The sequence below is a fragment of the Aotus nancymaae genome, unplaced genomic scaffold (genome assembly GCF_030222135.1).
Source record: "Aotus nancymaae isolate 86718 unplaced genomic scaffold, 86718_ANA_hifiasm-v0.15.2.pri h1tg000032l_0, whole genome shotgun sequence".
NCBI lineage: Eukaryota > Metazoa > Chordata > Mammalia > Primates > Aotidae > Aotus > Aotus nancymaae.
Genome location: NW_026988445.1, coordinates 11911604 through 11932952, shown reverse-complemented (window position 1 = coordinate 11932952; position 21349 = coordinate 11911604). Strand labels below are relative to the sequence as shown.

Sequence of the window (21349 nt, the reverse complement as noted above, 5' to 3'; positions counted from 1 at the left end):
CAGCAGATGGGTTAGAATTGTTTTGATAGGCCAGGCATGGTGGCTCACTCCTGTAACCCCAGCACTTTGAGAGGCTGAAATAGGAGGATTGCTTGAGGCTAGGTGTTTTAGACTAGCCTGGGCAACATAGTGAGACACAGTCTCTACAAAACAAAACAAAGAATTGCTTTGGCTCAGGCCTAAGTGGGGGATAACATATATATCTCTTGAGAGTCAAGAGCCTTTATTCAGAAAAGATAATAGAATTTTATAGTGACATGTATAAAATAAAAAGATGATAGTATCCACTTAAACATGTTTGCATAAAACCATTGATTTTTTTTTTTTTGAACGGAGTTTCGCCCTTGTTGCTCAGGCTGGCGTGCAATGGCGTGATTTTGGTTCACCACAGCTTCCTGCCTCAGCCTCCCGTGTAGCTGGGATTACAGGCATGCACCACAACACCCAGCCAATTTTGTATTTTTAGTAGAAACGAGGTTTCTCCATGTTGGTCAGGCTGGTCTCGAACTCCCAACCTCAGGCAATCCACCCACCTCGGCCTCCCAAAGTGCTGGGTTTACAGATGTGAACCACTGCACCCGGCCAAAACCATTGATTTTTAAATAGTGTTTTTCACTGGCCCAAAATAAAAAGATGAAGTTCCTCAGGAAACTATTTTAAAAAATTGAGGAGACTGGATAAAGAAAAAGTAGGAACATTAAAATTTGAATATTTAGTTGTTCTTTTATGTGTCTGCATAGGAACTTGACCTGCCAATTTTGAAAGTGGCTGCTCCAGAGATTGTGTCTGGAGTATCCGGAGAGTCTGAGCAGAAGCTGAGAGAACTATTCGAGCAAGCGGTGGTGAGTCAGTTAATGACTAATGCCAGGTGATCAGACGCTACCAGCTTATATTAAAGATCCTGCTTTTTCTGATGCTAGTATTTGTTAACCCACTCACTGGCCATTCTTTTATTAAATAAACATGGTAATTTGCTATGCATGATGGCTAAATATTTAAAGTAGATTTAGTGATAGCAGCTGTTGGATAAGTAACCCTTTTCATCTGAAATAAAACATAAATATAATTGGTTAGAAATTCTGTGCTGTCATACCCTGTAGTCATATGTTGAAAGTATATTATCCTTATGATATTTTCCACTCACTTTTGCTTTCCTCAACTGAAGTTTGGGCTAAAAACTTGTAAGCAATGTAAAAATTGTCATTTAGGATATTATAAAAGCAACCATAAAAATGCCAGAATAAATTGTCATTCCTTACTAGTAAACTAGGGTAATAATAATACCCAAATCTCATGTGGCTGAGAGTATTAAATGAGAGACTTCTTATAAAACCTTTGATATGGTGCCTTGCACACAGCACAAGCCCTGTAAATATTAGCTGTAAATTATTTACACTTGAGCAAATATCACCACTGTGTTTAAAACCAAAAAATGGTGAAAAGTTTAATTTTATGTCATTGTTAGCACTGACAATATATAGTAGCTGATGAATATCCAATACAACTGCTAGAAGCCTATGTGAAATTAGAAGAGAAATTTAAGCAGTAATTGAGAAAAAAAAATTTTAATAACAAGAATAGGTAGTCCATCTACTTGGTTATTGTATGGGCTGACATAGAAAAAGGTGTGGGCAACACTAGGAGGATAAAGAGAAAAAGGGTGGAAGGCAGGGTGGAAAGCAAAGCTGAACTCTTTCAGGTGCTACCTGTTTTCCAAAACGTGGTCAATTCCATTGTTAAATTGGCATGCATAGCCAGAGACAAGGAGTAAATTTTCTGTGTATGGTAAACACAATGATCAATAAGGATAACAGACAAATGGCAGCTTTAGGTTGTTGGTTCTGTGTTTAAAGCTCTCACTAAACCAGTACTGGGCCAGTAACATACCTCACAGTAGATGCCCAGTAAATATGTGGCTTAGCACCCCACTTTTCCTGGTTCCCTCTTCCCTAATGAGAATGAGTACAGGAAAGCATGTGGGACAGAGAACAAAAAGGTGAAATCCAATCAAGTGATACTTTGTTGAAAACTGTGCTTTCTTTAGGCCACATTCCAATGACCATCATTTATTTTTTCCCCCAACATTCAACTTTCCAGGTCACTGACAAGTACTGATGTGCTTGTTTTCTGATACTGTTGGTCTCTAATTTTACTCTTTTCTAACTGGATTATGTATCTAGCAGTCATAGGCATCTTTTGCAAACATTGTCATAAGGATGATTAGGGAAGAGAGCCAGCTACTGATAGGCTAAATATCTTTCCCTTTAAAATGTGGTGGTTCCCATGGTTTTGAGATGCCTTAAGCGAGGCTGACAGTCTTACTTAGCATAATCACTGTCACTCCTAACCATTGAGTAACTGATTGAGTAAAATGATTTAGATTATAAATGTAGATATTTTTCTTCAATTTTTTTCATTTGAACTGATCCTTATCTCTTTTTTGTAATAAATATATATAACAGAATTTACCATTTTTTAAGTTTTTGTAAATTATTTCATTTTTTTCATGATGATTTAGAGGGACCAGTACAGATATTTCATAAATACCTGGCAGTTTTCTAACCAGTTGAGTAATTCGTTGCACAATAAGCCACCTCACATCTTTCAGCAAGGAATACATTAAATTTGAATAATAAAGGCACTACACAATGAATTAGGACACAATTTAAATTTGTTTTAAATATTTCTTTGGGGAAGTGGACATTACACTTCTATTCAATGAAGAGAAACATTTTTACAGTCCAGAGGTCTTTTGTTTTTTAACACCTATTATACCATGAATTCATAGGGAAGAGGATCCAGCAGCTCAGGCTCCTTCCTATTGCTTTTCACAGAGTGCACTTCTCTGGGTGGAGCAAGCTGGCGCTTTCCCCTTGGTTTCCTTTTTCTGATCATTTTCCTTCATGTGTTTCAGAAAGCTATCTCTGTTCTTAGAGTGCTTAATGTGCTCAGTACACACACAGATTCTCTTGACGAGAATCTTGCCCTTAACTTGTTTCTTTACAACAATGCCAGCAGCATCCTGGGTAATATTATAGACTCTTCCATTTTGCGGTGGTAACACTTGTGGGGCATTCCTTTTTGAACAGTACCCATTCCCTTGATGTCTACTGTATCTCCTTCCTTCCTTCCTTCCTTCCTTCCTTCCTCCCTCCCTCCCTTCCTCCCTTCTTCCCTTCCTCCCTTTCCCTCCCTTCCTTCCTTTCCCTCCCTCCCATCCTTCCTTCCTTCTTCCCTCCCTCCCTTCCTCTCGTCTTCCCTCCCTCCCTTGCTCCCTTCTTCCCTTCCTCCTTTCCTCCCTTTCTCTCCCTTCCTTCCTTTCCCTCCCTCCCTCCCATCTTTCCTTCCTCCCTCCCTCCTTCCCTTTCTTTCCCTTCCTTCCTTCCTTTCCCTCCCTCCCTTCCTCCCTTCCTTCCTTTCCCTCCCTCCCTTCCTCCCTCCCTTCCTTTCCCTCCCTCCCTTCCTCCCTACCTTCCTCCCTTCCTTCCTTTCCCTCCCTCCCTTCTCCCTTCCTTTCCCTCCCTTCCTTCCTTTCCCTCCCTCCCTTCCTCCCTCCCTCCCTTTCTCCCTTCCTTTCTTTCCCTCCCTCCCTTCCTTTCTTTCCCTCCCTCCCTTTCTCCCTTCCTTTCTTTCCCTCCCTCCCTTCCTTCCTTCCTTCCTTTTTGACAGACTCTTATTCTGTTGCCCAGGCTGAAGTGCATTGGCACAATCTTGATGAAGTGCAGTGGCATGATCTCAGCTCACTGCAACCTCTGCCTTCTGGGTTCAAATGATTCTTCTGCCTCAGCCTCTCTAGTAGCCGGAATTACAGACATGTACCACCACATACGGCCAATTTTTGTATGTTTAGTAGAGACAGGGTTTCTCCATGTTGGCCAAGCTGGTCTTGAGCTCCTGACCTCTGGTAATCCATCCGCCTAAGCCTCCCAAAATGCTGGGATTACAGGCATGAGCCATGGCGCCCAGCCTACAATATCTCATTTCTTATAGATTCGCATATATATAGCCAAAGGAACAGCTCCATGTTTTCTGAAAGGCCTAGAGAATATCAGGTGCCTCTCCTCTTTCCCTTTGTGTTCCATCATTTTGGTGAATTACTGGAAGATGGCAGTTCCAGCTGAAAAGGGCCATTTTAAACATTTCTAAGTGTACAATTCTGTGGCATTAAATACATTTACATTGTTGTGTAATCATTACCCCCATCCATTTCCAGAGCATCTTCATGTTCCCAAACAGTAACTCCCCGTTCATCTCTCCCACCAGTTCCTGGCCACCACCATCATTCTACTTTTTGTCTCAATGAATTTGACCACTCTTGGTAGCTGATTGTTACATCTTAATTTATTCTTTCTGAACGCTATTTAGTTTATTTCTTAAAAACAAAACAACAAAACTGGAGGTGATCATTACACTGATGTATTATAACTTTACCATCCTTTCCTTATTCAGTGTAGTGTTTAAAATAAGCTTCTGGTACTTTTCAGCGTGGATGCTGAGAAAGTTCTGGAGATGGATAGTGGTAATGTTTACACAACAGTCTGAAAGTATTTAATGCCACTTAACTATATACCCAAAGTGGTTAGAATGGTAAATTTTACATATATTTTACCACACAATTTAAAAAAAGCTTCTGGTGCTTCTCAAATTTCCTCTTGTAGCAAATCATGGAGAAAGACTTGGAAATTTTTATGTTGGTAGAAACCCTCATAACATTTCTAATAAGCTTGGGTTTGCTAATTTAAAGTTTATAAACTTGTTTTTAATTTTTTTTTCTGTGCATATGCTTATTCAAAATCATTGTTTCTATTTCATAGCATAGCAAATGTGACTAATTTACAAAAGAATTTCAGTAGATTTATCACAAAACATGCATTGATGAATTCACTATAAATGTGTTGCCCTCTCAGCAGTCTCTTACTGTGTACTTTTAAGCATCTTGGTTCTTTTAAGTCAGATAAAAATCAGAAGTAATACATGTGAACTGCCTTCTTTAGGGTTATTTTTTTGGCAAATGATCCTTGAACTTTAAGATTTTCCAAAAAATGTATATGCTTAACTGTGCTTCAGTATAGGTGATGTATTTATGGTTGTCTTTATGTGATATTTTTATTTCTAGTCAAATGCCCCATGTATCATTTTCATTGATGAAATTGATGCTATTACACCCAAAAGAGAAGTTGCTTCAAAAGATATGGAACGAAGAATTGTAGCCCAACTCCTAACCTGCATGGATGGTCAGTTTAAAATAATGAATTCATTTTAAGATACTAAATGTTTTAAAATAGTATAATTAATACATAAAGATATAAAATATTCAAATAGTAAATATCAAATAGTGTTTAAAAAAAAGTCATACTGGGCACAGTGGCTCACACCTATAATTCTCTTTTTTTTTTTTTTGAGACGGAGTTTCGCTCTTGTTACCCAGGCTGGAGTGCAATGGCGCGATCTCGGCTCACTGCAACCTCTGCCTCGTGAGTTCAGGCAATTCTCCTGCCTCAGCCTCCTGAGTAGCTGGGATTACAGGCACGCGCCACCATGCCCAGCTAATTTTTTGTGTTAGTAGAGACGGGGTTTCACCATGTTGACCAGGATGGTCTCAATCTCTTGACCTCGTGATCCACCCGTCTCAGCTTCCCAAAGTGCTGGGATTACAGGCTTGAGCCACCGCGCCCGGCCGACACCTATAATTCTAATACTTTGGGAGGCTAAAGGAGGAGGATTGTTTGAGCCTAGTAGTTTGAGGCCATCCTGGGCAACATGGCAAGACCCCACCTCTAAAAATTAATAAAAAGAAATAGCACATATTTTGTGTACACAAGAAAATTTGAAGTACATATTTTATGTTTTTGCATTACCAGGTTGTAGGTTGCTTCTTCTAATTGATTGATTGATTGATCAATTGATTGATGAGAGAGAGTGTTGCTCTGTCACCAAGGCTGAAATGCAGTGACATAATCATATCTCACTGTAGCCTTGACCTCCTGGTCTCAAGTTATGCTCCTATGTAAGCCTCCCAAGTAGTTGGGACCCCAAGTGTGCACCGCCATGCCTGGCTTTTTTTTATTCTTTGAGACAGAGTCTCACTCTGTCACCCAGACTGGAGTGCAGTGGCACGATTGTACCTCGCTGCAACCTCCACCTGCTGGGTTCAAGCAATTCTCCTGCTTCACCTCCCAAGTAGCTGGGATTACAGGTGCGTGCCACTACACCTGGCTAATTTTTATATTTTTAGTAGAGATAGGGTTTTGTCATGTTGGCCAGGCTAGTCTCAAACTCCTGGCCTCAGGTGATCCACCGCCCTCAGCCTCCCAAAGTGCTGAGATTACAGGCATGAGCCACTATGCCTGGGATCTTTTTTTTTTTTTTAAAGACAGGATCTCACTATGTTGCCCAGCCTTGTCTCGAACTTCTGGGCTCAAGCGATCTTTCTGCTCAGCCTCCCAAAGTGCTGGGATTCTGCTTTATTTTTATCTAAAATTTTCTTGCCATGTCTCTGAGGCCTGTATTATGAGAAAAGCTTTTATGGCTTCCTGTTGGCTAAAAGACACACTGTATAAACTCCTCATGATTTAATTAGCATCTTACTACCTCTTGTTACCTGTGAGGGAGAATAACCTCAGACTCCTTGCTGTTCAATCCTGGTTCAGTTGAGAGAAATAATACTTAAGAAAGATAAGATTTAAGCCCTCAGTTTTGCCCATTCCTAGAAATGCATCCCTAGGTTAAGCCAGAACAGCTGAAGACTATTTTGTTTTCCCCTGCTCGAATTAATTTTATCAGTCTGTTCTGAGACACAGACTCCTGCATCCTCCCAGCCTTCCTGTTGTTGTCCTGCTCACCTTGCCTGGATGTACCATGCATGCTTGACCCTCTGTGCTTTTACTCATCTCTTTCTTCTACGTAGAATTCCACTAACCTGGCCGGGCGCGGTGGCTCAAGCCTGTAATCCCAGCACTTTGGGAGGCCGAGGCGGGTGGATCACGAGGTCAAGAGATCGAGACCATCCTGGTCAACATGGTGAAACCCCGTCTCTACTAATACAAAAAAAAAAAATTAGCTGGGCATAGTGGCGCGTGCCTGTAATCCCAGCTACTCAGGAGGCTGAGGCAGGAGAATTGCCTGAACCCAGGAGGCGGAGGTTGCGGTGAGCCGAGATTGCGCCATTGCACTCCAGCCTGGGTAACGAGCGAAACTCCGTCTCAAAAAAAAAAAAAAAAGAATTCCACTAACCTATATATCTGCTTGTTAAAATTCTGTTTACCCTTCAAGCCCTTTCTGAAATGTTACCACCTCCATGGACCCTCCCTTATTCCTCAGTTGGAATTCATCATGTCTTTTCTTACATCTGTTATTATACTTCACAAAATGTGTCTTATGCCATTTTTTTATTTACACACTCGGTGTTTCTCAACAGATTATGAACTGCTGAGGACAGAGTTTGTATTTTATTTATCCTCACACCTTTTACACATTTGACATTTAATAAATATTGGTTTTATATGTATATTGCTGTCAAAATCTATAATACTTTCTCTTTAACCATGAAATGATTTCTGAAAGCATTATTGCCCTCCATGTCAAGTGCTTTGTTGACCACTCCTCCTCTGTCTCTTACTAGATCTGAATAATGTGGCTGCTACAGCCCGGGTCCTAGTTATTGGAGCTACTAATCGACCAGACTCATTAGACCCTGCTTTGAGACGTGCTGGAAGGTTCGACCGAGAAATATGCCTAGGTATCCCAGATGAAGCATCCAGGGAAAGGTATATTATAGCATGAAGTTTGTATACCACTAAGTCATCTTAACTGAATGCTTTGAAAGTAAGAAATACCATGTAGCCTTTTCTTTCTCTCCCATTTTCTTTCTTTTTGTGCCAGTTAAACTGATTTGAAAAAGGAGAAGCCCACATTAAGAAAACCACTTATGGCCAGGTGCAGCGGCTCACACCTATAATCCCAGCACTTTGGGAGGCTGAGGCAGGTGGATCTTGAGGCTGGAGTTCAAGACCGTTTAAGCCTGGCCAAGATGGTGAAACCCCGTCTCTACTAAAACATAAAAAAATTAGCAGGGCTTGGTGGCGCACACCTGCAATCCCAGCTACTCAGGAGGCTGAGGAAGAGAATTGCTTGAACCCAGAAGGCAGAGGTTGCAGTGAGCTGAGATTGCACCACTGCACTCCAGCCTGGGTGACAGAGTGAGACTCTGTCTCAAAAAAAAAAAAAAAACCATTTATGCCTAGGTGCAGTGGCTCATGCCTGTAGTCCCAACATTTTGGGAGGCCAAGGCAGGAGGATCATTTGATGCCAGGAGTTTGAGCCTGGGCAACATAGTGCTACCCTGTCTCTACAGAAAATAAAATTAGCTGGGTACACACCTGTAGTCCTACTACTCAGGAGGCTGAAGCACAGGAGGATTGTTTGAGCCCACAAGTTCGAGGCTACAGTAAGCTATGATTGTACCGCTGGACTCCAACCTAGGTGACAGAGGTAGGCCCCACCTCTGTAAAAAAGAAGAAAATTTACTCATCAGTAGGATAATTGTTTTAGGTTGTTTTTTCAGAAGTAATAATGGACTTAGGTATCCATACTCATTTGTCTGGTCTGAATTAACAACGACTTGCTTTCTTTAGTTGGCTGACCAGGTTAGTAGTAACGTCTGGAGCTATGGAATACAGCAGTGCCATCTGGTCCACATATAGGTTAAATCTGAGTATTATGGTGTGGACAGTCAGACTTGCAGAAAGAAAAAAAAAAATCTGAGTACCTTTATTGCATATTGCACTAACCTGCCTGAGACCACAGTTTCTGTTACCAGTAATGAAATGGCAGCCAGAAAGTTGAAAGCTGTTTGCTGCAGCACCAGCCTTTCCTAGTAATTGAGCAAATGAGTAATGTCCGTAGAGCAAATAAACATCCACCAATAACCCAAAATATAACTTCATAAGCAAGACTGTCTACCGCAGTGTTGAGCAGGTAGAGTAGAAATCTAGTTAGCCGGGCGTGGTGGCTCAAGCCTGTAATCCCAGCACTTTGGGAGGCCGAGGCAAATGGATCACGAGGTCAAGAGATCGAGACCATCCTGGTCAACATGGTGAAACCCTGTCTCTACTAAAAATACAAAAAATTAGCTGGGCATAGTGGCGTGTGCCTGTAATCCCAGCTACTCAGGAGGCTGAGGCAGGAGAATTGCCTGAACCCAGGAGGCGGAGGTTGCGGTGAGACGAGATCGCGCCATTGCACTCCAGCCTGGGTAACAAGAGCGTAACTCTGTCTCAAAAAAAAAAAAAAAAAAAAAAAAAAGAAATCTAGTTAAGAAATGTTCTGAAATATTAGACTGTATGCAGTGGCTCACCACCTGTAGTCCTAGTACTTTGGGAGGCTGAGGCGGGCACATCACCTGAAGTCATGAGTTTGAGACCAGCCTGGCGAACATGGCAAAATCCTGTCTAAATTTGCATAGTAGCAAATTGTGCATGTCTTTTGGAAATAGTTCTTTGGTGAAGTTTTCTTGATTCCCATTATTCAGAGTATCGAAGTGAAATTTTAAAAAAATTGTCAGTAATGTTTATCTGCTTCTATTCTGCTCACTTACATGATCCCAAATGATTTTTCTATCATTTATTTTGTATTAGTTTGACATTTGAAAATATTAGTGTTCTCTACAAATTTATTAATTTCAGAATATGTTTGCTTGTCCAAGTTAGTTTATAACATCAAAACACGTAAATAAGAATTAACATTCATTGGGCACTAACTATGGATCAGCCACTGTTTTATGTGCTTTGCATGTATTCATTTGTAGCAATAACCCTCTGAATAAGTGCTACTATAATATAGATTTACTAAATGAAGAAACTGAAGCACAAAGATTAAGTAACTGGCCCAGATTACAAAGGGTAATAGAGCCGGTATTCAAACTTTTGCAGTTTGGCTTCAGACCTTTCATCCTGAATATCTTTTTTTTTTTTTTCCAGATGGAGTCTTGCTCTGTCACCCAGGCTGGAATGCAGTGGCACAATCTTGGCTCACGGCAACCTCTGCCTCCCATGTAGCTGGGATTACAAGTGCCCACCACCATGCCCAGCTAATTTTTGTATGTTTAGTTGAGATGGGGTTTTGCCAGGTTGGCCAGGCTGATCTCAAACTCTTGACCTCAGGTGATCTGCCTGCCTCAGCCTCCCAAAGTGCTGGGATTGTAGCCATGAGCTACCACACCTGGCCTCGTCCTGAATATCTTTACTGCTTTTAAGTTTTATTTATTTATTTATTTATTTTTTAAGATGGGGTTTCACCATGGTGGCCAGGCTGGTCTTGAACTCCTGACCTCAGGTGATCCACCCACCTCGGCCTCCCAAAGTGCTAGGATTACAGGTGTGAGCCACCGAGCCTGGCCTGCTTTTAAGTTTTAATTTAGTAGATTTTATCAGAAATTGTTCAAGGTATTCCTTTCATAACAATTATCTAGAAGTCCAGATTTTTATAGATACCATGTTGCCAGTTAGGTTGAACAAAATTTTTCACATGTGTAGTACCGGGGATGAACAATAGGTAAAGATAAAGTTGGAGAAGTAACTGTCCTAATATAAAATGGAAAGTATATGGCAAGATAATTTTCAATGATGAAGAGAATTAATGTTTTGTGTCAGTGTGGGGGCTTTTATTTCTGGTAGATATCCATTTAATCTACTCTAAAAGTACCCTCATAAGTTATTTATCTCATTTCCCCTGTAAAGTTGTAAATACTTAAAGGCAAAATATTTTTTTAAAATTCTATGTATTCCTCACAGCACTTAGTATGGTTCCTAACAAAGCAGATATTTACCATGATCCTTTCTGGAATAAGATGAGACATGTAATAATGACTTAGCATTTGTTGAGTGAATGAACTATTTGATCTTATATAGTATCCATTTTAATACCATTGGCAGAGGTGAAAGACTTCAAATAAATATGTTTGGCGACTTGTTTTTAGTATTAGATTAGGAATCTGAAATTTTTTTCCCTGTATTTTCTACAGAATACTTCAAACATTGTGCAGAAAACTGAGGCTTCCTCAAGCTTTTGATTTCTGTCACTTAGCACACCTAACTCCAGGCTTTGTTGGTGCTGATCTGATGGCACTGTGCCGAGAGGCAGCAATGTGTGCAGTCAATAGAGTCTTGATGAAGCTACAGGAACAGCAGAAGAAAGATCCTGAAATGGAAGATTTGCCATCTAAAGGAGTCCAGGAGGAAAGGCTGGGAACTGAGCCCACTTCTGAAACACAGGTGTTTTCTCTAAAGGCACCTTAAACTGTCCTTTTAATGTTCTTTGTGTTATCTTACATTGAAGCAAGGGTCAATATAGTTGAGGTTTATTATTTCCTGTTTTATTGGCATTCAATCTGTAAAATAATTATCGTTTATACCCACAATGTGTATAATTTCAAAAATGCGAGTTGTTTTATGTTTAGTTTATTCTGAATAAATTTATTTTACAATAATGATTATGAAATTCTGGAATGGGGTTGGCAGACTGTGGCCTACCCACCCACCACCTGTTTTTGTAGATTAAAGTTATATTAGAACACAGCCATGTTCATTTGTATACTTGTCTGTTTCTGCTTTCATTTCACGGCAGAATTCACACAGGAGTCTGCAGCAGAGACTGTGGCCCACAAAGTCTACAGTGTTTACGGTCTAGTCCTTTACAGAAAAAGATTGTCAACCCCTGTTCTGGCATTGGTATTTAATTATATCTCCTGGTTAGCTTTTGGTTAGGTAGATTACGATGGTCTGTTAACACAACAATATCCAGGTCTTAGTTGCAGATAGCTCTGGAGGACAGTCATGTGAATGAGCGGGGACATTTATCAGTCTAAGATCAGTATTAAATTTTTTAGTTTTGTGAGTCATGAAAACTCAATATATATAACGTTTTATAGCTTGCACAGATGGCTTCTGTGTTATATAATTTGATCCCTGTGATCTTATATAAATAGCATTATTTTCCCCATTTTATAATCAAAGGCACTAAGCCTAAGAGAGAGGTTGTAAATTGCCCAAGGCCATACAACCTCTACTTTATAGAGCAGGAGCTTAAATACAGATCTTTTGTTCTCAGATAATTTGTTTTTTTCTTAGTCATTTGAAACTGCAATTACTTCCATAAAATATAACAAACTCATTTCTTTTATATTATTGCATGGAATATAAAACCATTAAATTTCATTAAAAAAACAATATTGCATATAAATTAATATTTTACAAGTTGAATTAATTGGTTACCTGTTTTTTAGACTTGTCTTTTCATGTTCTTCACAAAGCAACAAATCTGCCTTATAAATTTAAGATGTGATAGTAATAGGAAAATTGCCTTGCCTCTACTTAGTTGATAAACCATCAAGGAACCATATTAATGAATTATACTACCTCCAGCGTAACTTTGTTTTAATTTCATCAGAATTAAGCTGATGAATTTCATTGAATATTTATAAATGAAACATGGGAAATATGGTTGCTGAAATGAATATTTGCCAACTTAGCCCTAAAAATAGTATATAGAAATCATTCTTATATATTTAATTATAATTATAATTGGTGTATCTTTACTTGACCAGAGCATATGATCCTTTAGAGTAAAATAAACGTGTCTCATGTCAGAGAGAAAATTATTGAAATACATAGAAGTTCAGGATAGATTACAGAAATACTGCAGTAATAATTTTTACAAGTAGAAAATGTAACTTTTCAATAACTGTTGTGGTGGTTTTTTATTTTTTTTCCTCTCAATTGTTCTCTTCAAGGATGAATTACAAAGGCTGCTGGGGTTGCTAAGAGACCAAGATCCCCTCTCAGAGGAGCAGATGCAAGGACTGTGCATTGAACTGAATGATTTCATTGTTGCTCTATCCTCAGTCCAACCCTCTGCCAAAAGGGAAGGCTTTGTCACTGTCCCTAATGTGACATGGGCAGATATTGGTGCCCTGGAAGACATTAGAGAGGAGCTCACCATGGCAATATTGGTAGGTATATCAGCTGCCAAATATTATTGGCATGTCATGGAATAAGGACCAGAGATAAAGCTCCATGTGTGTGTACTAGGTTCTGTGTCTGAACTGACTTGAATATAGTTACTGTGTCTAAACTGACTTGAATATAACACTTTTTTCAAGTGCCCCCACAATGGTTTTTCTTTTGTTTGAGATCCAATTTATTTGTTCATTTTTTTAAATTGATGTATCATAGTTGTAAATATTTTGGGGGTACATATGGTATTTTGATACATGTATTAAATGGGTAACGATGAAGTCAGAGTAATTGGGATGTTTGTCACCTCAAATGTTTATGTTTTCTTTGTGTTGGGAACATTACACTTTTTTTCTTCTAGCTTTTTGAAATAAACTTTTCTCTTCTAGCTATTTTTAAATACGCTTTTTTCTTTTAACTGTTTTGAAATATTATTTCCCTACTGTGCTGTCAGATACCAGAACTTATTGCCCCTACCTAACAACCTAACACCTAACTCTGTGTGTGTGTGTGTGTATTTTTTTTTTTTTTTTTTTGAGAAGGAGTCTCACACTGTCACCAGGCTGGAGTGCAGTGGTGCCATCTTGGCTCACTACAGCCTTCACCTCCTGGGTTCAAGCAATTCCCCTGCCCCAGCCTCTTGAGTAACTGGGACCACAGGCACATGCTACCATGCCCAGCTAATTTTTTTCTTATATTTTAGTAAAGATGGGGTTTCACCATTTTGGCCAGATTGGTCTTGATCTTCTGACCTCGTGATCCACCTGCCTTGGCTTCCCAAAGTGCTAGGATTACAGGCGTGAGCCATCGTGCCCAGCCTGTGTTTTTTTACCCCTTTAACCAACTTCTCTTTATCATACTCCTTCCTCCCTGCTTTCTGATCCCAGCCTCTGGTAACCATCAATCTGCTCTCCATCTCCGTGAGGTCCACTTTATTAGCTCCTGCTATGAGTAAGAATGTGCAATATTTGCCTTTCTGTGCCTGGTTTATTTCAGTAACATAATGACCTCTAGTTCCATCCATGTTGCTGCAAATGACAGGATTTCATTGATTTTTGTGGCTGAATAATATTTCATTGAGACCTATTTCATGCTGATCCTTCTGGTTGTGCTTCATTTCTATAGCAGTGAGTTTAAACAACAACAAAAAACGTATGCTTTCAATCAAGACCAAATTGTTTGACAAAGACTTTCTGAACTTGATAATACTTTTATGGGTCAAGGCAGTTTTAATGCACATGAAACTTTGAATTAATTTTTATTTACTTTTTTTTGGGTGGGGGGAGGCAGAGTCTCGCTGTGTCACCCAGGCTGGAGTGCAGTGGCACCATCTTGGCTCACTGCAACCTCCGCCTCCCAGGTTCAAGCGATTCTCCTGCCTCAGCCTCTCAAGTAGCTGGGATTACAGGTGCACACTTGTCACGCTCAGCTAATTTTTTGTATTAGTAGAGATGGGGTTTCACCGTGTTGCCCAGGCTGGTCTCAGAACTCATGAGCTCAGGCAATCCTCCCACCTCAGCCTCCCAAAGTGCTAGGATTACAGGCGTGAGCCACCATGCCTGGCCAATTTTTATTTACTTTACTTTTCTACTAATCATTCATGGTTCATTAATTGAAATATGATGGATTTAGAGATACGTACTACTGAAAGAAAAAATATACTGGAATTATAGTGAACAGGTATTTGGCTTTTAACTGTGTGAAAGTTACTGCTGCATCTCATTTCTTAGAGACCATTGCCTAAACATTTTATAATGTACAAATTTAAATGGTTTTCTAAAAAATCTTTGTTGAAATATTATATCGTTATGTCTAAACTGTTCTTAGATGTTACGTTTAAGTATAAATTCCTCAAGCACAAGGACTTTTCTTTTTATCACCACAGAGCATGAACAGGTAAACCAGGTACTGTTCACATCTTCAGGCCTCACAGTCATGTTGAAAATACGTCTGAGAGACCATGCGCAGTGGCTCATGCCTGTAATCCCAGCACTTTGGGAGGGTGAGGCAAGTGGATCACCTCAGGTCAAGAGTCCAAGACTAGCCTGGCTAACATGGTGAAACCCTGTCTCTACCAAAAATACAAAAATTAGCTGGTGGGCATGGTGGCATGTGTCAGTAGTCCTACTTACTCAGGACACTGAGATGGGAGGTTTACTTGAACCCAGGAGGCAGAAGTTGCAGTGAGCTGAGATAGCACCACTGTACTCCAGCCTGGGTGACAGAAGGAGACTAAAAAAAAAGGAGAAAATATATATCTAGAGATAATATGAACCTGTGGTATAAAGTGGACATGTAGTGGATTGCCATATCTGTTCTGATATCATTCTTTCCAGGCACCAGTACGCAACCCAGACCAGTTCAAAGCTCTTGGATTGGTAACTCCGGCTGGGGTCCTCCTTGCTGGTCCTCCTGGCTGTGGGAAGACTCTGCTGGCGAAGGTATGATATAAGTTCAATTGCATGTAATTTGTTACTATCAGACAGGATAATATGAGTTTAACTTTAAATATTACAGTGAGGTAAATCTTATGCATGATGTTTATTAGAAGTTCATTTTAGCAAAAGTAACAACTTTCTTCGTGAAAGTTTCCTACTTTTTTAAATTACAAAGGCACATGATTGAAAAATGTTTAGATTGGCCGGGTGCAGTGGCTCAGGCCTGTATTCCCAGCACTTTGGGAGGCCAAGGATGGCAGATCACGAGGTCAGGAGATCAAGACCATCTTGGCTAACAGTAAAACCCCGTCTCTACAAAAACACAAAAAATTAGCTGGGCATTGTGGCGCGCCTATAGTCCCAGCTACTCGGAAGGCTGAGGCAGGAGAATTGCTTGAACCTGGGAAGTGGAGGTTGCAGTGAGCCAAGATGGTGCCATTGCACTCCAGCCTGGGCGACAGAGCAAGACTGCTCAAAAAAAAAAAAAAAGAAAAAGAAAAATGTTTAGATCAACCATAATCCCATCAATTTTAACATAGCAATTATTATACTTTCTGTGTATTATATTTTGGCATTTTAGTCAGTAGTATTCCATAGTTTTAGTTCTTACCTGATTTGGTTTCCTGCTTTGGTATTGTTATTGTTTACAACTTAAATATTTTCCTCTATATTTCTTATTATTATTTTCTAAAATTGTTTTTTCATAATAGAAAATAATAATAAGCAAAAAGGAAAAGCATTGTATATAATTCTCTCACTACTACCTGCTACTAACCATTGTTTCATTTCATTGTCAATCCCTCAGATATTTTTCTGGGCATACATATCAAAGTAATATCTAACTTTTACATGCATTTTTACAAATATAGGCTTTTTAGACATATTTTTCTCACTTAGCTATATTTCCTGAACATCTTCACATGTCAGTATATATTGATACATATCAAAATTTTTTTCTTTTTCTACATATCAATATTTTTAATGCCTGCATAATACTCTACCATAAAGACAGATGTTCTATAATTAATGGAAATTATCCCATATTGAAACAGCACTACTCTAAATGGTTTTGCACTTACGTTTTTGTACCTTGACTAATAATTATATTAGAATGCATTTCTAAATAATTTTCCAGTCAAAGGAATGTATGTTTTTAAAACTTTTGAGCCATATTATTGAAGTGCCTTCCTAAAGGTTTTCACCAGTTTTTACCTTTGTATAAATAGGGTATGAGTATCCATTTTTCCCACACCCTAAACTAGTGATGGCCATGAAAGTAACTTTTAATAGTGGACAATTTAATAGGTAAAAATGCCAGCTTATAGTTTAAGTCGCATTTTAAATATTACTAGTGTTTTTTTTTGGCCAGACGTGGTAGCTCATGTCTGTAATTCCAGTGCTTTGGGAGGCCGAGGCAGTGGATCACTTGAGCACAGGATTTTGAGACCAGCCTGGGCAACATGGTGAAACCCTGGTCTCTACTAAAGTAAATTACAAAAATTAGCCAGGTGTGATGGTGCATGCCTGTAATCCTAGCTACTCGGGAGGCCGAGGCACAAGAATCGCTTGACCCCAGGAGGCAGAGGTTGCAGTGAGCCAAGATCACACCACTGCACACCAGCCTGGTTGACAGAGTAAGACTCTGTCTCAAAAAAAAAAAATTTTTTTAGGCCAGCCACAGTGGCTCACGCCTATAATCCCAACACTTAGGGAGGCCAAGGCAGGGAGATCACAAGGTCAGGAGATCAAGGCCATCCTGGCCAACATGGTAAAACCCTGTCTCTACTAAAAATGCAAAAATTAGCTGGGTGTGATGGCGGTTGCCTGTAATCCCAGCTACCTGGGAAGCTGAGACAGGAGAATCGCTTGAATCCGAAAGGCTGAGGTTGCAGGGAGCTGAGATAGCACCACTGCACTCCAGCCTGGTAACAGAGCAAGACTCTGTCTAAAAAAAAAAAGAGTTTATTTTTCTTGTGAGTTGTCTGTTCGTATCTTTTCCTGTTTTTCTAATGGCATACATGTGATTTTCTTTCTTGTTTATAATCCCTTTATATATTAAGATTTGTTATTTATAAATGTTGATCCGTTTATATTGAGTATTTAATTTTATTAACCATGTTTGACACCTTGAGCTCTTTTTTGTTTTGTTTTTATGGGGGCAAATTTCTGTCTTTTTGTGATTTTTTTTTTTTTTTTTTAAAAGCCTACGGCACCCGGTATTCCCAGGCGGTCTCCCATCCAAGTACTAACCAGGTCCGACCCTGCTTTGCTTCCGAGATCAGACGCGTTCAGGGTGGTATAGCCGTAGACCCTTTTTGTGATTTTTTTTTTCCCCCATTGGAATCATGCTTATTAGAACTCTCTTCCCTACGTGTAAAGTATGTTATCCATCATTTTTTTTCTTCTTTTTTTATTCTGATCTAAAACATCCTGTTACAGCATATCCATCATTTTTAATGCCTGTATAATATTACATTCATAAGTGCTTAATCCTTACCAACTTTTCAAAATATTTTTGATTACTTCTAAGAAATTAAAATTAATAACATTTTTAACAAGTACCACAGCAACCAAATTGTAACTACTCAGTAAATGTCATATATCCATAGTGATGTGTGTAAAACCTACTTTTATTTATATTACTAGTTTTCCTTGTTTAATGCTTTCAGTACTCTTACAAGACATTGCTTTCAGGGAGCTGGGTATGGAGGTAGGAGAGAACAACATAGTCATCGATCTACATTTTTTTCACAATAGTTTTGGAAAGCTATAGCCAGAAAGAAGGTTCTGCATGCTGGTGTGTGAATTCTCCAGGTCAATGCAGTTCCCTTTCATGTGTGTCTTAGAGTGTTTATTAATTAGTTACATCTGCCTTTGAGTAGTCCTGTTCACAGCAGAAAGGAGGTAGCTTGGATAACTTGAAAAGCATATATAGTACTAAAACATCATAGATCCACATTTCTCCTCTTCTCCCCGCTACTAAACTGACAACAATTGAGGACCACTCTGTCTAGTCAGATTTCTTTTATCTGATCTATGGGAGCAGGGACTGTTACCTAGGACTCCATGGATGGACTTCACAGTTTCACTGGATCTATGAGCCCAGGCAATGTATTGTGTATATATGTATTGTTTCTGGGGAAGAGTGTTCACAACAACTTTCATCAGGTTCTCCAAGGGGTGCAAGACTACATGCCCAAGAATCCAGAAATAGAAATGTTCTTGAATGGCAGGTGCGAGGTATGACGTAAAGTTAAGGGACAACTTGTAGGTCAGAACCTAGAGACCTAGAGTTGCATATAAAATTAGGTATTTGGCTGATCTTGATTGTTTTGTTTACTCAGTATAACAAAATAATACAATTTTTCTTGGCACCTGCACATACTAAGTATGTAACTAACATAAAGTCAGGGCATGAAATTACTGGAGCCAACAAACTGAAAACTGATGATGGATAAGAATGAAACTGAAAAGAATATAGTAGAAATCACTTACTCATCTAGAACTAGTATATAGCCTGGAAACAGAGCTCTTGACACTAAGCACAAGATTCTTTGCCAGAAATTGAAGTGCTAGGGATAAATTAGTGAACAAGATACATACTGTAATGGAATTTACTATCTGCAAGAGGCCAGCAGTAAATAAGTGAAAGTAAAACAATAAAATTGGGCGGGGTGCGGTGACTCACACCTGTAATCCCAGCACTTTGGGAAGCTGAGGCGGGCGGATTGCCTGAGGTCAGGAGTTCAAGACCAGCCTGGCCAACATGGTGAAATCCCGTCTTTACTAAAAATAGAAAAATTAGCTGGGCATGGTGGCGCACAACTGTGATCCCAGCTACTAGGGAGGCTGAGGCAGGAGAATAGCTTCAACTGGGACCCGGCAGGTAGAGGTTGTAGTGAGTGGAGCTCATGCCATTTGTGTTTTTGAAAGAGTCTTCTGACTGTTTGTTATATGGAAAATGGATTGGAAGAAAGCAAGAGTGAAAGGAGACCAGAGGCCAGGGCACGGTGGCTATGCCTGTAATGCCAGCACTTTGGGAGGCCAAGTTCGGCAGATGACTGAGCTTAGGAGTTCAAGACCAGCTTGAGCAACATGGCAAAATTTCATCACTACAAAGAATACAAAAATGAGCCAGGCATGGTGGTGTGCACCTGTAGTCCCAGGAGGCTGAGCTGGGAGAATTGCTTAGGCCTGGGAGGCAGAGGTTGAGAGTTGGAGAGGGTTGGGATAGTAAGAATCAGGAGTCCAGTTTTGGAAGTGATAGGTTTGAAATGCTTGTGCAATCCAAGTGGTGATGCTGTGGAACAAGTGGAACAGATCGGGAGCTCAGATACCAGGTTCTAAGAGTAGGAAGGAACTCTTCCCTGATTATTTTGAAGTTCTGATTGATTTTATTCAGGTTTCTCTGCATTCAGATTGTAATTCTTAGAGTCTTCTACACATACAACTATACAGACTGATACTGATGTCTTTAGTTTTTTGTTTGTAAACGAATGAATGATTACTTTCATCCCACGAGGTATTTCTTGAGTACAGAGACTAGTATTTCACTGGAATGCCAAACTAGGGCTATAAATGTATTTACATAAGCATGTTTATGTAAACAAATGTTCACATAAATATTTGTGTCATTTCCATTTGATTTATAGCCTTAGTAATTCTTAGAAAGTCATAGGGTTCAACCTGGGCAATGTGACAAAACCCTGCCTCTACCAAAAAAATACAAAAATTAGCTGAGTGTGGTGGCATACTCCTGTAGTCCTGGCTCCTCGGAAGACTGAGGTGAGAAGATTGCCTGAACCTGGGAGGTTTAGACTGCAGTGTGCTGTGACCTCACTACTGCACTCCAGCCTGGGAAACGGCAAGACTCTGTCTAAAAAAAAAAATTAAATGTGAAATTTTTTAAAAAAGTTGTAGGTTAACATTTCCTTTGATTTTCCCTTTATCCATTCCCCCTTTCTCATCTATTTGTCTTTTTTCCTTTTTTTTTTTTTTTCTTTGAGACAGTCTTGCTCTGTCACCCAGGCTGGAGTGCAGTGGTATAGTCTGGGCTCACAGCAGCCTCTGCCTCCTGGGTACAAGCAGTTCTTCTGTCTCAGCCTCCCAAGCAGCTGAGACTGTAGGCTTAACGCCACCACACCCAGCTAATTTTTGTATTTTTTTAATTTTTGTATTTTTAGTAGAGATGGGGTTTCACCACATTGGTCAGGCTGGTCTCGAACTCCTGACCTCAGGTGATCCACCCACCTCAGCCTCCCAAAGTGTTGGGATTATAGACTTGAGCCACTAATAAGAAAGAGGTAACTATTAATATAAAAAGGGAGACACAGACTTAAGACCACAAAAAGTCCTTGCATTGTCACACATCATTATTATTATTATTTTCTTATTGTGTATTTGCCTTATTTGTGTCTTGTTGTTTCCTCCTGCTAGGCTGTTGCAAATGAGTCTGGACTAAATTTTATATCTGTCAAGGGCCCTGAATTACTAAACATGGTAAGTTATTGAGCATGAGATATTATTTTAGATTAGAAAGAATAATGGTCATGCAAATTATGGGGTAAAATATTCTCAGATCTTTGAGCAATTGTGGTATTTTGGTATTTAAAAATCAGTGCTGTAGGAGTTGGGAGGTTGAGCTTTGTTCTCCTCTGCTACTTTGTATGTATAAATGCTTTCTCAATTAAGTCTATTAACTTCTGAGCTTTTCCCACAACTAGAAACAATAGAACCAAGATTTCAACCTGGATTGTCTGACTCCTGATCTACTTTTTGTCCTGTTGTTGTGCGGCTCAGATGAGTTCTGTATTAACAAATAAAAATAATTCTGGAGATAGAAGTCACTCAAGTACTGTATCTTCCTTCTGCGTTTAAGCAATTTATATCCAAATTTAAGAC

General features: G+C 39.5%; 1 protein-coding gene and 1 pseudogene across 3 annotated transcripts in view; one reads left to right on the top strand and one right to left on the bottom strand.

Annotated features, from left to right (window-relative positions):
* Window positions 1-21349, top strand: part of NVL (nuclear VCP like) — a 97416-nt gene that overhangs the window by 26866 nt on the left and 49201 nt on the right. For all 3 annotated transcript variants that reach the window (XM_021677258.2, XM_021677257.2, XM_021677259.2), the window contains 7 exons: window positions 741-842; window positions 5117-5234; window positions 7622-7766; window positions 11021-11270; window positions 12788-13006; window positions 15347-15451; window positions 20885-20947. In XM_021677258.2, coding sequence (XP_021532933.2) covers window positions 741-842; window positions 5117-5234; window positions 7622-7766; window positions 11021-11270; window positions 12788-13006; window positions 15347-15451; window positions 20885-20947 — 1002 coding nt within the window. The remainder of the gene's footprint in view (window positions 1-740; window positions 843-5116; window positions 5235-7621; window positions 7767-11020; window positions 11271-12787; window positions 13007-15346; window positions 15452-20884; window positions 20948-21349) is intronic.
* LOC135277610 (5S ribosomal RNA) lies at window positions 17650-17758 on the bottom strand (annotated as a pseudogene).